The following is a 17450-nucleotide window of genomic DNA, read 5'->3' as shown; positions in this document are numbered from 1 at the left end:
TGGTGTTCGTTGTTATCTCTCCTCTTTCGTTCATGATTTTATTTATTTGGGTCCTCTCTCTTTTCTTTTTGATAAGTCTGGACAGGGGTTTATCAATCTTATTAATTCTTTCAAAGAACCAGCTCCTAGTTTCGTTGATTTGTTCTATTGTTTTTTTGGTTTCTATTTCATTGATTTCTGCTCTGATCTTTATGATTTCTCTTCGCCTGCTGGGTTTAGGGTTTCTTTCTTGTTCTTTCTCCAGCTCCTTTAGGTGTAGGGTTAGGTTCTGTACCTGAGACCTTTCTTGTTTCTTGAGAAAGGCTTGTACCGCTATATATTTTCCTCTCAGGACTGCCTTTGTTGTGTCCCACAGATTCTGAACCGTTGTGTTTTCATTATCATTTGTTTCCATGAATTTTTTCAATTCTTCTTTAATTTCCTGGTTGACCCATTCATTCCTTAGAAGGATGCTGTTTAGTCTCCATGTATTTGGGTTCTTTCCAAATTTCCTCTTCTGATTGAGTTCTAGCTTCAGAGCATTGTGGTCTGAAAATATGCAGGGAATGTTCCCAATCTTTTGATACCGGTGGAGACTTGACTTAGGACCTAGAATGTGATCTATTCTGGAGAATGTTCCATGTGCACTAGAGAAGAATGTGTATTCTGTTGCTTTGGGATGAAATGTTCTGAATATATCTGTGATGTCCATCTGGTCCAGTGTGTCATTTAAGGCCTTTATTTCCTTGTTGATCTTTGGCTTGGATGATCTGTCCATTTCAGTGAGGGGAGAGTTAAAATCCCCTACTATTATTGTATTATTGTTGATGTGTTTCTTTGATTTTGTTATTAATTGGTTTATATAGTTGGCTGCTCCTACGTTAGGGGCATAGATATTTAAAATTGTTAGATCTTCTGGTTGGACAGTTCCTTTGAGTATGATAGAGTGTCCTTCCTCATCTCTTATTATAGTCTTTGGCTTAAAATCTAATTGATCTTATATAAGGATTGCCACTCCTGCTTTCTTCTGATGTCCATTGGCATGGTAAATTCTTTTCCACCCCCTCACTTTAAACCTGGAGGTGTCTTCGGGTTTAAGATGAGTTTCTTGTAGGCAACATATAGATGGGTTTTGTTTTTTTTATCCATTCTGATACCCTGTGTTTTTTGATTGGGGCATTTAGCCCATTAACATTCAGGGTAACTATTGAGACATATGAATTTAGTGCCATTGTATTGCCTCTAAGGTGACTGTTACTGTATACTGTCTCTGTTCGTTTCTCATCTACTACTTTTAGGGTCTCTCTTTGCTTAGAGGACCCCTTTCAATATTTCCTGTAGAGCTCGTTTGGTGTTTGCAAATTCTTTCAGTTTTTGTTTGTCCTGGAAGCTTTTAATCTCTCCTTCTATTTTCAATGATAGCCTAGCTGGATATAGTATTCTTGGCTGCATGTTTTTCTCGTTTAGTGCTCTGAATATATCATGCCAGCTCTTTCTGGCCTGCCAGGTCTCTGTGGATAAGTCTGCTGCCAATCTAATATTTTTACCATTGTACGTTACAGACTTCTTCTCCCGGGCTGCTTTCAGGATCTTTTCTTTGTCACTAAGACTTGTAAATTTTACTATTAGGTGACGGGGTGTGGACCTATTCTTATTGATTTTGAGGGGGGTTCTCTGAACCTCCTGGATTTTGATGCTTGTTCCCTTTGCCATATTGGGGAAATTCTCTCCAATAATTCTCTCCAATATACCTTCTGCTCCCCTCTCCGTTTCCTCTTCTTCTGGAATCCCAATTATTCTAATGTTGTTTCGTCTTATGGTGTCACTTATCTCTCGAATTCTCCCCTCGTCGTCCAGTAGCTGTTTGTCCCTCTTTTGCTCAGCTTCTTTATTCTCTGTCATTTGGTCTTCTATATCGCTAATTCTTTCTTCTGCCTCATTTATCCTAGCAGTGAGAGCCTCCATTTTTTATTGCACCTCATTAATACCTTTTTTGATTTCAACTTGGTTAGATTTTAGTTCTTTTATTTCTCCAGAGAGTGCTTTTATATCTCCCGAGAGGGTTGCTTTAATATCTTCCATGCCTTTTTCAAGCCCGGCTAGAACCTTGAGAATCGTCATTCTGAACTCTATATCTGACATATTACCAATGTCGGTATTGATTAGGTCCCTAGCCTTTGGTACTGCTTCTTGTTCTTTTTTTTGTGGTGAATTTTTCTGCCTTGTCATTTTGTCCAGATAAGAGTATATGAAGGAGCAAGTAAAATACTAAAAGGGTGGCAACAACCCCAGGAAAATATGCTTTAGCCAAATCAGAAGAGATCCCAAATTGTGAGGGGGGAGAAAGGGGATAAAAAGGGGTTCAAAAAGAAAAAAAAAGAAACTATTAAAAAAAGAAAGCTGATAAAGAAAAAATATAAAAAGAGGAAAAAAATATATATATATTAGATAAACTATTTAAAAAACGTTAAAAAAGAAAACGGTAAAAGTTAAAAAAATTTAGCAGAAGAAGAGAAAAAGAAAAAAAATTGAAAAAGAAAAAAAATTAAATTAACTGCAAGGCTAAAAAATCATGGGGAGAAAGCCATGAGTTCCGTGCTTTCCTTTCTTCTCCTCTGGAATTCTGCCGCTCTCCTTGGTATTGAAACTGCACTCCTCGGTAGGTGAACTTGGTCCTGGCTGGGTTTCCCGTTGATCTTCTGGGGGAGGGGCCTGTTGTAGTGATTCTCAAGCGTCTTTGCCCCAGGCGGAGTTGCACCTCCCTTACCTGGGGCCGCGCTGAGTAATCCGCTCGGGTTTGCTTTCAGGAGCTTTTGTTCCCTGAGTGCTTTCCGTAGAGTTCCGGCAGACGGGAATGAAGATGGCGGCCTCCTGGTCTCCGGCCCGGAGGAGCCGAGAGCCCGGGGCCCAACTCCTCAGTGCGCCCTCAGAGAACAGCGCCCAATGACTCCTGTCACCCTGGCCTCCGGCCGCGCTCCGAGCTGACAGAGTCTGCGACCGGTTCAAGGCAACCCCAAGCTGAGAGTCACTCCTCAGCTCTGTCTCTGTAGCCGGCTTCCCCGTTCTAATACCGGTAAGCTCTGGGACACTCAGACATCCCCGATCCTTCTGCGACCCTGCGGGACCTGAGGCCGCGCTGACCCCGCCTGGGCTTCACCCCAGTTAAGCCTCTGGAGCGATGTCCCTCAGCGGAACAGACTTTTAAAAGTCCTGATTTTGCTCCGTTGCTCCGCCGCTCGCTGGGTGCTGGCCCCTCCCCCCGTGGTCTATCTTCCCGTCGCTTTGGATTCACTTTTCCGCCAGTCCTACCTTTCAGATAGTGGTTGATTTTCTGTTTCTAGAATTGCTGTTCTTCTTCTCTTCAATCTCCCGTTGGATTTGTAGGTGTTTGCAATCTTTAGATAAGCTATTTAGCTGATCCTCCACTACCCGAAGTAGTCTCAGCCTGCTACTTCTCCGCCATCTTGACTCCTCCTCGACCTATAAAACATTTTTAATTAGTTTGTATATATGGTTGTTAGTATTGATTTTTACTTGTTTTTTATTTGTTGTTGTTTTGTTGTTTTCTTCACATAGATGAACAATATATCATTTGTTGAAAAGTCTATTTTCTGTTCATTGGATTACCTTGGTACCATGTCAGAAATTAGTTAAACACTTATGTGTCACATTAGCTCTGAATTATTTTCCTCTTAGCTATGTATCTCTGAATTCACTAATACTCCACTGTCTTGTCACTGAAGTTTCATAGTAGTGTTAAAACTCTTTTCCAAACTGGTCTGGCAATTGTACGCCCTTTACCTTCCTGTGTGAACTTTGCAACCAGCTTATTGATTTCTATGAAAAGTCCTCCTGGATTTTCATTGTGATTACACTGAATCTACTTACCCTTTGGGGAACTTCTGACATCTTATATATATTAAGTTTTCCAATCTATGCACATGGTATACCTCCCCATGTATTTAGTTCTTCTTCAACTCTATCATTAAAGTTTTATTGTTTTCAGTATACAAATCTTTCACATTTTTAGAAAAATTTTCACTATGTATCCTAATGTCTTTTTTTAATATTGTAGTAGTGCCTACAATAAGTAATACTTTTTTAATATTTCAACTTCCAATTGTGAATTGCTAGTATATAAACACAACTGATATTGCCTCCTACATCTATTTTACAGTGTATAGTCCTCCATTGTGAGCATGTGTCATCATTAACTTAAGCAGTCTACTACGTCTGGATATTTATGTAATTTCACATTTTGCAGTTACTCAATGAATACCTTTGGCATAATATTTTTAGAGTGTTCAGATTGTGCCTTTAAAGTAAATTTCTGAAAGTACTTTGGCTAGGTTGAAAAGCAAATGCCTGTGACCTTTTGTTCGATATTTCCAAATTCCCCAGTGAAATGGTTGTATTTTACATCTTACCAGTAATGTATCATTGCCTGCTTTCCTTCACAGCTTTGTCAACAGAGAAATTATAAACTTTTATTCTTTTATCAACTTTGTATAAATTTAAGAACTATTTGTATATTTATTTTCATAAATAACATTTTCATATCTTTTGCCATTTTCTTATAGGATATTTTAAATGTTTTACCTCCATTTTTAAAATGTATTTTTAATTTGAAATAGTTGACCATTATGTACTATACAGGTTGTAAAGATTTCCTCATGGTTTGTCATTTGTCCTTTAACTTATGGTGCTTTTTGCCATGAAAACTTTGTTTTCATTTTCATGGAGTAAACTTTGTCAATATTTTCTCTTATTTCATCTTGAATTTTAGTTATAGTTACAAACTCATTTCATCACGCTTTTCTGCACAGAAAGCGTTGTCAAATGTTCTCTGCAGGGTCAGATAACAAGTATTTTATTTAGTTTTTTGGCCTAAGGTCTCTGTTTTGAGTCCTCACATCTGCCATTGTAGCACAAAAGCAGTCATAGACAGTTAGGAAATGAATAGGCATGGAAGCATTCCATAAATGCCAGCAGGTGTTCTATTTGTATTACTAAAAATAAAAAAAGGAAAAGAGTAGATTATAGGTTTTGTTTCATATTTTGCTATGTTATGTTCAAATATGCCATAATAATCCACATAAGAGATGTAAAACCTGAATATAGTGAGCATTAGATATGCCCCAGGCACTTGAAAGAAGTTTGTGTGTATAATTTGTTACCCCCTATACAGTTTCTTCAGTTAAATATGATTATATTTTCTATTTTCAAGTGAGGAAAATGAATCAATGATATTTTAAGCAATTTATCTAGAGCAAGTATGGGCAGGATGGATATGTGACAAATGGTCATTGAGGAAACACTGAGAAATAGGGAAACAAAATATAAATAAATGTCACTCACAGTATATTATTTCTAGGGCAATGAGTGATAAACATGTTCAATAGAGGACCAAATGGTCAACATTTCAGGCTTTGTGGGTCTCTGTTGCAGCTACTCAACTCTGCCTTTGTAGTACAAAGCAGCTGCAGAAAATTCGTAAGCACAGGGTCAAGGTTGTGTTTCAATAAATGTTTACAAAACTGAGCCTTGTATGGCAGGGGAAAGTTTGCAGATCCCCTGTTCTATGGTAAATACTATTGTCATTATGGTTAATTGTAGCTTTTTAGTTTTCTTCTTTTTTTTTCCTTTTTTCAAGGAGTTATAGAGCTGTAATGGTATTAGATGGGAAAATATAAATATATAACCATTTTAAGTGTTATATATACAATTATATTTTATATTTTTATATAAATAATGTGATTATTAAATTCGCAAACCAAAAAAAAAAAAAAAGAATATTGACAGCATTAGTCCTGAAAATACTGACTCTACCTTTGCCCTCCATCTTGATCAAGTCCTCTCCTGGGGCGACATGTTCTGGGCCTCTTGAAACTTAACATTCAAATCTTAGAAATGCCCAAATCTGAGGAAACTTGCTCTGGCACTCACTAAATTTTTTTTTTAAGATTTTATTTATTTATTTGACAGAGAGAGATCACAAGTAGACAGAGAGGCAGGCAGAGAGAGAGGAGGAAGCAGGCTCCCTGCTGAGCAGAGAGCCCGATGCGGGGCTCGATCCCAGGACCCTGAGATCATGACCTGAGCCGAAGGCAGCGGCTTAACCCACTGAGCCACCCAGGCACCCCTGGCACTCACTAAATTTTTAAATTTCATGCATAATTCTTCTAAAAACAGGTTTTCTTTGGCTATATAGTATCTTGTCATTTCAAAGTCACGTAAATAAGTCTGTCCTTTCCCTCCTATTCATCAATGTAGTGTTTCATGGTTGTCCTGTGCTGAAAAGTCACAGTGGCTCCATCTCCCTATATGGGCAATTCAATACATTCATGTACTGCTCTTCTGAGGACTAAATGCAATAATCTGTGTAAAATATTCAAACAGATACTCTGAGAAGCTTAATCCCTCTTTTCATTCACTTCTTTCTTGAAAGAGTTCATTGTTTTCTGACTCCATATTTCATTCAGGGGGTCTTCTTACCTTTTTCCTGTAGATTTGTTAGGAGACAGGAGAGGCCTTGTTGAGACCTAGGCCCTCAGATTCGTTCTCCTGGAACCCACCCCAGTCAAGAATCATGATGGGCAGGGTATGGGACACGAAGATTCTCAGTTTGCCCGTGAGAAGGTTCTGACACTGCTGGTCAGGAATTCATTCTGCTTCCATAATATCTCTGCCCTTGATAGCACCACCTGATTCTTAGAAGGAGAAACAGAGAATGAAGCTGTTGTCATGATCTCAGGGAACCAGAGGTAAACTATGCATGGTAACTATGTGGTCAGATATCCAATTACCACCAGTATCAAGTTTTTCTGAAGTAAAGATCTTTCCTCTGCATTTGAAAGTGGACTCTAAGGAGATGGGGGAGGAAATTTTGTAATTTCACTCATTACTTGTGTGTATCACTAGGTTGAAAACTGGAGACCATCCAGCTACTAACTACAGAATTTTATTCTCAACCATGATTTTTAACCTTAGTAATTTGTGAAAGACCTTCACCATCTTTTCCTTACAAATAAAAGGAGCATGTGTTATCCTTTTTAATCATCTGACCTGTATTCAAGATTTTTATTTTCCTTGCAGAATCCTGGACAAGAAGTTCTTACAGGTGTTTCCACCACGTTGGAGGTGCCTGATGTACTCAGGACATGTTCCAATGGAGTAGTTCTCCTTTGGTCCTAGTATTGACCCTGAGTAGAGTGAGATGTTGCTTTTACCTCTATGGTACAGGATTTATACCTTGGTGTCTTCTATAACTAAGATACCTGCCATTTACTTAGGGATATAACAATCAGTGGATTCCATCAATATGGCCATAGGATGGTAATAAAAGCATGGAATTTTTATGTTTCACAGATCATTCTACCTCCAAAAACTGTAATGCCCATGAATAAAATTGGAAAGTAATAATAAGAAATACTTATGTAGTCTTTATACGCCTTTACTGTCTTCATTTTGAATCATTTAGGTACTAGAAATCTCTCTCTACCATGCATTATCAGACAAATGGGTTTTCCTTGGTACCATACACTATGTATATTCCGAGTTCCCTGACAGCCTAATTTAGTGGGATATCAGTTCAAACTGCTTTAATTTGTACCATAATTATCAACATCATATGGGCTCACCCTGTGAACAGAATCTAAGATGTTTTCCTGCCAACCTCGGGAAATACAATAGAGAGAGAGAGACTCAAGCTGGGCCCCCAGCTGTGCAGCCTCTGTGGTTGCCCATATTGAGAAGGATGTGGGTGGGTCAGACCAGAAGTTTGTTCTTGTGCAGCTTCTCTTGGCAACTCTGATGCTATGGGTCCTAATCCAGCTGCCACAGAAGTACATGGCCTCATCTTGTTTCCTTAGGAAATTTATTTTCAAGGTTGAAGTGGAAGTTTGTAGTTCTTCCCACTTAAGTGACCCTAGGTAAGATGTGTTGAGAAAAATATGAGATATCCTATACCTGATCTTGTGTCTCACCCACCTCAAAAACGAAATAAAGGAGTTGAGCCCAAATCATCAGGATATTTCAAGCACCCATCTATGCAAAATCCCCCACCGGTGAGGTAATATGAGCCCCTCTCTAATAGTCAAAATGTCAGTCTCAGTTCAGCAGACATCCATGGAGTCAACACCGTACTTGGTTCTGTACATTCTAATAAGATGCTTTCAGTGTTGTTAGAATCAGCCATTTAAACAACCATTTAATTAGCAACCACTTACTTAGGATAGGAGGTTTTGTTGGTCTCTGGATGCTTTGGCTTTACTGTGTTTGGCCAAAGTGTCCTTGGTGAAGCTTAACTTATCCACAAGGAGAAGGGCAGCTAGAGGAAATGACTTCAATTATGACTTGTTTTTCCCTCCATATAGGGGTTGTTTGCTCCACACACAGGGCCACTCACTTTTTAGGTTGTAACTCAAAGACACTATGGACCCATGTTGAAAACTGAGATTTACATTGACCTGGGATGACTTCTCAGACAGTGTCTTTATATGTAGCTAATTTCTCTAACAAAACTCTAATACTCAGGTCTCAGAGTCACTCCCCTATGGAGTCAGGCACTGAGAGGAAAGGGTTCGGTGGTATTAGGATATGGGGAAGACAAATGAAGGAATATCCGCAAAACAGAGCAAAAGTAAGTTTCTGTCCCTCCCCCTCCTCCACCTCCTGCACATAGTGGAGGTCTTCATCTTGACCCAGGCTTCATTAGAGGAAAGGGGCATTGGCCTTTTTCACAATCAGGCACATGTTAAATATAAATCTCCTAGTGCAAAAACTCAGGGAGACAGATGAGGAGTTAACGAATCTGAGGGACTAATTACCTACAAATGTTTTGGACTTTCCTTTCAGCAATCATGTTTACCAGTGCTATTAAGTTGTACATGAAATTTGAATCTTCAATTGAAAAGTCATTTAAATCAGCTTAGACTTCCTCAGAGAGCTTTTTATTTTCCCCCACATATGACAACAGTAGGTGTTTTCCTGTTTGAGACTGGAGGATCAGTAATATAGTTTTTCTTTTTTTCCCCTTGAGAAGTTGACAAATTTTATAAGAATTTAGTAAACATAGTGATCTCTTATTAGTATAATTTTGCTTTATTGCAGAGGATTGACCCCATTATTGTGGTAGTTAAACTACCTCCCTGTACAGATGACAGAACAGAAGTCCAAGGAATACGGCCCCCAAATCCCATATGGAGTAACATTCAAAGAGAATTGGAAGTGAGGGCCCTGGGCCTCATCTAGGGCTTTTGCATCAACCTGCCTGAGGATCATGTCCCCCCACATCAGTTGAGCACCATGTATGCCAGTGCATGAGGGTGCTAAGAAGTTAGTCCTACCAACTGTTTGCTGTGCTTTGCTCACTGAGTCCCTACTGCAAAGTAATAGGCAGTGGGCAGGACAGCAGTTTGAAAACTGGAACCAAGAGTCCACTTCCTATTTCAGTTTTCAATCATTTTATGGTAAATCTCTCTCTGAAATGAATTGCACAATATTTTATTTCCACATTCTTCTTTGGAGATGGCCAGAATCTTCGATCGCCAGCCTGTCACAGCTCTGTTCAGTAGAAATAAAGATAAGTCACAATATGAGACTCATTTTCTACCGTTGCATTTAAAAAAGTTAAGGAAACAAATAAAATTCTAGGATTATTTTATTTACTGTGAGATATCCAAACCAGGATTTCCCCATTCCTAAATTGAGGGTAGTAGCATTCATCTCAAGGGCGACTTCATTACTTCAACACGTAATTAATATAGATATTTAAGAAGGTATTTCACCCTTTTTTTTTTATAGTCTCCAGAACATGGCTTGTATGTTACACAAGCAGCCTATCTCAGGTTGAACTAGCTATATTTCAAGTGCTCAGGAGCCACAGGTGGCTAGTGGCTCATGGCCACTGCATTGAGCAGCTTAGATTCTGCTCCAAATGCTTCAGAAATGCTGCGCTGGATGACCTTCAGAGCAGTCCCTCCAGACTGGACAGCTCCCTGGGTTTGTGCCCACCTGCATGCCAGGGGCTCCTTAGTTTCCAGGGTTCTGAGCAGTGGACCAGTGTAGAGGGGAAGGGGCATTACTGAGGGTCAGGGTGCTGAGAGCTGACCCCAGGACAACCCCAGAGACCCAGAGTCACTGGAACGTGCCAGGTCTTCAGTGCGCTGGGAGACAGAGACCTTTCTTGCTCAGGGACCTGGTCAGAGCACAGGGTTGTGTTGTTCCCAGGCAGCGCAGTAGTATACACCCCCATCGCTTTTCTCCAGTTTCAGCACCGACATTGTACAGCTGTTGCTATCCTTGCCCTTCTTGTCATTGACTCTGTTTGCTTTCAGGACAAAATCCCGCTGAACAAGGGACGTGGACATGTCTAGGTAGAGGAGCCTCTTCGGTGCCACTCCTGGTTGCAGTACCAGTGGATGTAGTTGACAGAAGTGTCCACTTGGCAATCCAGAGGATGTGAAGTGCCCACACGTGCCACCAACAAAGCAGTCTGACTCAGTTTGAGTCCTGCTCCACCACCTGCCAGGGGAGAGGGAAACAGCTGTGAGACAGTGATGGCCAGGAACCTCAGGTGTCCCCTGTACTCTGCATCAGGAAACAAGTCAGGACTTACCGGGAAAAGGAAGGCACATAGGATGGCAAGGTGACCCAGCATGGTTCTGTCTCCCACCTGATGGAAAGAAACCCTGGATGACCTCCTGGCTGCACCTGCTGGGAAGAGACTGCCTGGATATGTTGCAGAAGGCAGGTGAAGACCTGAGTGTCTGTTTCCCAGAGGCACCTGCAGTTACTAGTGAGAAAGAGGCTGGGAGGAGAGAGGGAGGGCCCAGAGGGCTGGGACAGGTCTGACCACAAGGCAGGAGGGAACATCAATGGTTAGGCTGCTGAGAATCACTGAGGACTGTTGGTGCAAGGAGGGCACCTGAGATATAACAGCAATCCTTGATTGGACCTGAGCACCACACTAACTGGATTCTGCTCATTGTTTGACGAAATCCTGGGTGGCATTTTAAGTAACTCTTCTGAGGCTGCATGCCTACAGGGAATTAGGTGGGGATGTGGACCAGGTCTGGCTGGATACAAATCTCAAGCCTCTGATGGCCACTCAGTACTGACAGAGCAATGGGTGTGTAGGCTGCTGCCGAGGCAGGGATAAGCACAGGGCAGAGATCCCTGCTGAAAAAAGCAACAGGTCCCCTGAGCTAACCCTGGAGCATTTCTCCCAGAGATCCCCTCAGAAGATGGAAATGCCCTAACGTGACATGACAGCTCTGCAGTCTTCGCTAGCTAGTCTTCTCCTTTTCCTCATTTGTCAAAAGGACCTTATTAGGTTGCCTGCAGAGTGAGCAGGGTATGTGAGCAAAGCATGTGGCCTGTCTCAGATGCATAGAAGAAGCTCAAGGAATGTTGGGGATTGGTGTTTCATCTTAAAACTGGATTGGTTGCATTAGATGATTTCTGGGGTCCTCATAGTGTAGAATTTCAGGAAATATGTTAGTCCTATAAACCCAGGTGTGTGTGTGTGTGTGTGTGGTCAAAGGAAGAAACTTGCATTGAGCCAGGGGGAAAGGAGACCAAGGGGTAGGACAGGTCAGATCCAGTGTCAGATCCTTAGAAATGGTAAAGGCAGGGCCTCAGGAGGGTCAGCTGAGAAAGGCATCTGAAATGAAGTTTCCAGAGGTAAAGATAGTAAAGTAAGTACAGGTTTCCTTGCCTGTTATCTAAAGTAGAGGAGGACCTCCTGGGTCTAGTTATGGTAATTAGCTATGCTAATGAGAGCCTGTTGGCTTGGAAGGAGGAGGCAGGAAGGGGACTTGGCTGGGGCAGGGAGGTTTGGGTCCTTCACACCCACTATCAGACCCAGCTCCCAAACTCCTCCTTTCGGTAAACACTGAGAGGCACACATGCTAAGCTCTAGCCAAGATTCAAGGCTCAAGTGTCCCAAAATGCAGGCTCTGAGGTTGTGTTGAGCTGGTGAAGTGTTGTCTAGAATATTCTGCTAAAAGAATAATCCAGGCCATCATTCAGACCCTCAGCAGGTGTCTAGGGCTGCTCTGCTAACTGTTAAGTAGGGAAGAGAGTGAGAATGGTGGTGACAATGGGGATTGACATCTGCACAGCATAACAACAGGTGGAAAGAGTTTGCATATGGAAGATGAGCAGTGTGGGGGGTGAGAAAGCCCATGAATTCTTCTCTTCCTGCTTTCTCTCTCTTCTAGATTTTCACCAATAAGGAAATCTTCCTTTGGGGGAGGAAATCCATAATCTTCTGTTCTTTCATGAAAATAAATTTTATGTCACATTGTCAGCCTTCAGAACTCTGTTTCTCTCAATTATTGTTCCCATTTGTCTTCAAACACTGTTGATATTAAAGGCTCAACAACTGTTGGGCTATGAGCAGTCTTAGTTCCTGCCAAACCTCCAGCCAAATGCTCTCCTGGGTGAGACAAATGACAAAAGTGAAACAATTCAGCCTGGAGGGTTTGGTGCCCTTTCTTCAAAGGAGAACAGTCCATGGGTTGGGGAGCTCAGAGTCTCACAAGCAGGGGAGTACTCTGCCCAGGGATTTGGGGCAAGAGGGACTTTTATAGAGACTTAGAAGCAGTAAAGGGAGGAATAGCAGGTCAGTTAGGGGATAAGGAGATAGTGCTTGCCTTAGGTTGATTGGCCAGGGTTGCATAACTGACCTTACTTAGAACAGGGGCATCATCGCAGATTCGTGGTGTTTTGTGCCTGCTTAGTTGGGAAATACTGTGTTTTTGGTCAAGGGCAGCATTTACAGGGACAGGGAAGTTACCTAAGTTTCAGTTTGCTGAATTGGCCCCCCAGGCAGGAATGGATCCATCCTGGGTCTGGAAACGCATTTCAACAGGTGACAATTGTGTTCCTCTACTTCTCTTCTTGCTGTGGTACATCTGTGCTCTTGTGTAAGTGGTGCTGAAAGGTCATATTGTTAAAGATGTGCATATTTTAAAAAATAATAAGGGAAGCAGAGAGAGTCAATTATCATATGGTTTCACTTATTAGTGGAGCATAACAAATAGCATGGAAGACAAGGGGAGATGGAGAGGAGAAGGGAGTTGTGGGAAATTGGAAGGGGAGGTAAACCATGAGAGACTATGGACTCTGAAAAACAATCTGAGGGTTTTGAATGGCCGAGGGGTGGGAGGTTGGGGGAACCAGGTGTATTAGAGAAGGCTCGGATTGCATGGAGCCCTGGGTGTGGTGCAAAAACAATGAATACTGTACGCTGAAAATAAATAAAAAATTTTTAAAAAATAATAAGGGAAACTCTTGAGCAAGACGCAAAGGGTAGCCAAGACTTCACCCCACACTCATGTAGAGAGTGGAGGGTCCTGAGCAAGACCCTATGGTCTCCAGGAAGAGAGAAATCAGGTGGCTCTTGAGGGAGCAACACTTGCTGTCCCCCCAGGTCATCCCGCTGCTGCCATGAAGGAAACTGCTCTGATGCCCCCAGACCTCAGCTCCAGGGGAGAGACAGGGGCTCAGAGCAGGTGTGGACTCAGCAGACCCTGTGCAAAGAGCCAGGTGCTGAAGCTTGGATATTTCATTGAAACTCTGAGAGGCTGGCGTGCTTTCCCTGACCAGGGACAGCTCCCTCCTGACCCTGAGAGAATGTGAGATCTAATCCAGATTGACTTCTTCTCTAGGTCACAGGGAATAAGTTGGGTGTACATGCGATGTCAACTCTTAGTGAGCACGAAAAGCTTAAAAACCCAAAACAGGAAAGCCATTGATGTTTGGTTGAGAGAACTCTAGATAAGATATTCTTTTCATCTTTAATTTAGATGTTTTAATACTTTGTGTCGAATACACACTTTTTGTTAAAAATAATTCTCATTTGTTAGATTAGCAACCCCGTTTTTTAAAACAGGTCATCGGTAGTATCCTGGCCATTCAGAGGCTATAGGATTACAAAGGCTTAGACATTTAAGATGAAAAGGAAAGCCCCCATTCCAGAAGCCTCATCAGTCCTCATCTTTAAAGATGAGAAAACAGATCCCTAGTTCAGGTGACTCATTCAACGTGACAGGACCTTGAGCAGCTGAGGCGGGATTAGAACCCCCACACCTTCCTCTTTACTCTGTGCACCTCTCACTGAGTGGACCTGGCATTTCAAATTCAGCCACTACATGCAGAGCACCCCCCACATGTCAGGCACAGGGCCAGGCGCCTTTCCAAACATAAACTTCATTTTTGTAATCCTTTAAAATAATAAAATTCTGTAGGCACAATGGTACTCTCAGTCAACAGATGATGACAGGCTCCTTGAAAATTCTTCACATCGGACTTTCCAAATAGTTTAACAAATCTGATAATCCCTGAATAGGGTTTATTAGAAGAAATGAAGATCAATTATGTTGGTATACATTGGATTCTCCTCAAAGGATATATGGAAATGTGTGTGAGGGAGTGTGTGTGAGTGTATGTGTGTATGTGCATACAAAATTAATTTGCTAGATAATTTCTTTTGTTCCTCAAGGAAAAAGTCAGGCTCACATAGGGTTGTCAGATTTAATGGGGAAAAAAGTTGCAAAGTGCTATGCGATATTTGGACACAAACTACAAAAGTATTTGTTTTTTATCTGAAATTCAGGGAAACGTAGATGAAATCCACAATGAGATGTCACCTCACTCACACCTGTTATAATGGCTATTATCAAAAAGCATACAAATGACAGGTGTGATCACAAAAGCTGGGAAGGGGGAAGGGAAGAGACTCTGGCTGACCATCCTTTCCTCAGGGATCCCATGTCTCAGGGACAGGAGCCTGCCCCAGGAGCAGCTCTGAGAACAGACTCTTCCAGGCAAGCTCAGTGTCTTATAGCCCTGGAAGTCCTTCCAACTTGTGGTTTCAAAATTAGGAAAATATAGAATTGTCATCACACTAAAGCAGAGAGAGTATTCTTAAAACAAAATGGTAGTAAGAGGAATAGACTTCAGAACCTCAGCCAAAGCTACCCGTCTGCCTGCTTTTCCCACAGGCTCTGAGGCTGCCAGTGCTCGAGGTCTGCAGGGAACTGACTCCACGTGCCTGGCAGCCTTCCAGACCTGCTGACCTCGGGAATGTCCAGCCATGGGGCTCAGCCTGGGAGCCAGCTCCCTCCACAGCCAACAATGTCATCTGATCAATGATGTGCTGAGGGAGGACGTCCTTCTCAGTTCAGAGCTGCCAAATGGGACACTTGGGAGAGTCTGAATAATACCTTGTAACTCTGGGAGCATTTATTGCACTAAAAAGGATAGAATGACAGCTCCAGTCCAAGCCCTGCCACCTGGAGGATGTGTGTCCCTGGTCAAATCCCTGTAAATGGGAATAATAATGCTCACTCTCCAGACACCATCCACCATGGGCCAAGGATTGGGCTGAGTTAGTTGCTTTGTAAATCAATATTATCAGCCAGTCTGAAGTACGATGTGATTCTTATAACCACTTGCTTCTATTATAACATGCCAACATAGTTATAACAACCAGATTTGGCAGAGCAGCTCATTGAAATCTTAAAATATTTCATCTGTGCAGTCACTTAAGTAATGGAGCCTTGATTTAAATACAAGACTAACAAATGCAAATCTGTCACAGATTCCATTCTATACATGTAGAGTTCTATACACACACACACACACACACACACACACATACACAGAGACAGAGAGAGTTATGTTTAAGCTCTAAAGATTAAGAATAAGTAAGGTCATGAGAAAAATTTCAGAGAGGTTGCAGAACTTAGCACTATCTCTCACATGTCAAGGGAGCAAAGAGCAGAAGCTGTTCTTGAAGAGCCGTCATTCCAGTAACAGTGCTGGGCCTCAGAACACAATAGAAATTCTTCTAGCACTGGTGCATTAATAGCTGCTTGCCTTTTAGAGAGACTAATCTTTTTTAAGTTCGTTAACAGTAGTCATTGATCCATTAAATAATGTCAAATACACTTTATTGAATGCCATACATGGTACATATGGATTCCTTCCTTGCAAGATAAAGTAGGTGTAATTCATCCCATTCTGAAGATGACAGAGTCTTCAGGAGGTTGAGTAGCCCCACTAAGAAGAGCTCACCGAGAACTTCAAGTCAGCTGGGTTAATAGGTTAATGAAGCACGTGGGCTATGTAACCTGTTGGATGTTTTTCACTCAGATATTAATTTATGTTCTCTCTGAGTTGTTGCTTTGAATGCGAATTGTGATCTAACCTAATAGGTTAGATAGGTTTCTTATTTGTTTTAAATAATGTGTTTCCCTTGGGGCACCTGGGTGGCTCAGTGGGTTAAGCCGCTGCCTTCGGCTCAGGTCATGATCCCAGGTCCTGGGTTCGAGCCCCGCATCGGGCTTTCTGCTCAGCAGGGAGCCTGCTTCCTCCTCTCTCTCTGCCTGCCTCTCTGCTTACTTGTGATTTCTCTCTGTCAAATAAATAAAATCTTTAAAAAAAAAAAAATAATGTGCTTCCCTCTTAAGAACTCCATCGGTTTACTTATTACTTACACTGGCTTCTACCACCCCCTCCTGGCCATTGCAAGTATGTCCTGCACTTGATCATCTTCAGTATTGCTCACCAGGTCAGTGAAGTCTATTACAGCAAAGAGTCACTTAGGAGTGGAAAGGCCCAGAAATACAAAGCAGAAAACCTGTTTTTTCCAACTGTGTACTTAGTGTGAGTGGTAGTTTTCGGTGAGTGGCTCGTCCTTGCAAAGCCCCCATTTCCCCAGCCTCAAATGAAAATGGACTGATAGGGTTGGTGTCATACGTACCTGTAAAAACTACAGAGATTTGAATGTGGATATGCATATTTACATTCATATACATGGAACAGCTTTCCTGTCAATCCATGTCTGTCCATCTGTCTGTCCCCCCAGTTCATTGCTCCTCAGTGCTGCTCTTGGTGCCCCTGGTGGGAGCCACTGCATTAATTCATCCACCGACAGTGACAGACAATTGTGCTGCTGCCCAGACTGGCTGACACCAGCAAGGCTGTCCCTGACAGCTCAGGGGCTCTGTACAATGGGAGTCCCCTGACCCCCATACTGTCAGTCAGTCTATTGTTGACATCACTCTGGCCAGGTGTCATGTTATTGGGAATCTTAGCTGGGGGATGGAGGGTCAAAGTCCTGTGGGATGATTTCTGGGCTCCCCAACAAATAGGGGAGCCTGACCTCTGCATTTCAGGGCTCCCTTCTGTGGGGAGACTGCTTTTGCCTATTGCACCTTGTGGGGGACAAAACTTAGTTTGCCAACACACTAGCCTGCTGGACCCTGGGAGGAGGGAGAACACCAACAGCCAGGGAGGGTTGGGGCACCACGGAGAAGCCCACATTGGCCTGGTGCGTGTTCAAGGGCTGAAGACAGAGTGATGTGGACAGGAGCCCAGCCTGGCAGAGCTTTTCAAGGCATTAGGAGCTTCTGGCTCAGACAGGTGTCTTTTGGGAACAGGTGCCTTCCCAATGTCAA

At 42.3% G+C, this 17450-nt stretch overlaps 2 gene segments (V, D, J or C); both read right to left on the bottom strand.

Annotated features, from left to right (window-relative positions):
- LOC125080858 (T cell receptor gamma constant 1-like) overlaps positions 1-10364 on the bottom strand; it is a 146946-nt gene extending 136582 nt beyond the window's left edge. The window contains 1 exon segment of the C gene segment in view: positions 10191-10364. Coding sequence covers positions 10191-10349 — 159 coding nt within the window.
- LOC125080861 (T cell receptor gamma constant 2-like) overlaps positions 1-17450 on the bottom strand; it is a 90256-nt gene that overhangs the window by 16376 nt on the left and 56430 nt on the right.

This window comes from Lutra lutra, chromosome 11 (genome assembly GCF_902655055.1).
Source record: "Lutra lutra chromosome 11, mLutLut1.2, whole genome shotgun sequence".
Taxonomy (NCBI): domain Eukaryota; kingdom Metazoa; phylum Chordata; class Mammalia; order Carnivora; family Mustelidae; genus Lutra; species Lutra lutra.
Note: the sequence above shows the minus strand (reverse complement) of the source record. Positions and strands in the feature narration are given on the sequence as shown.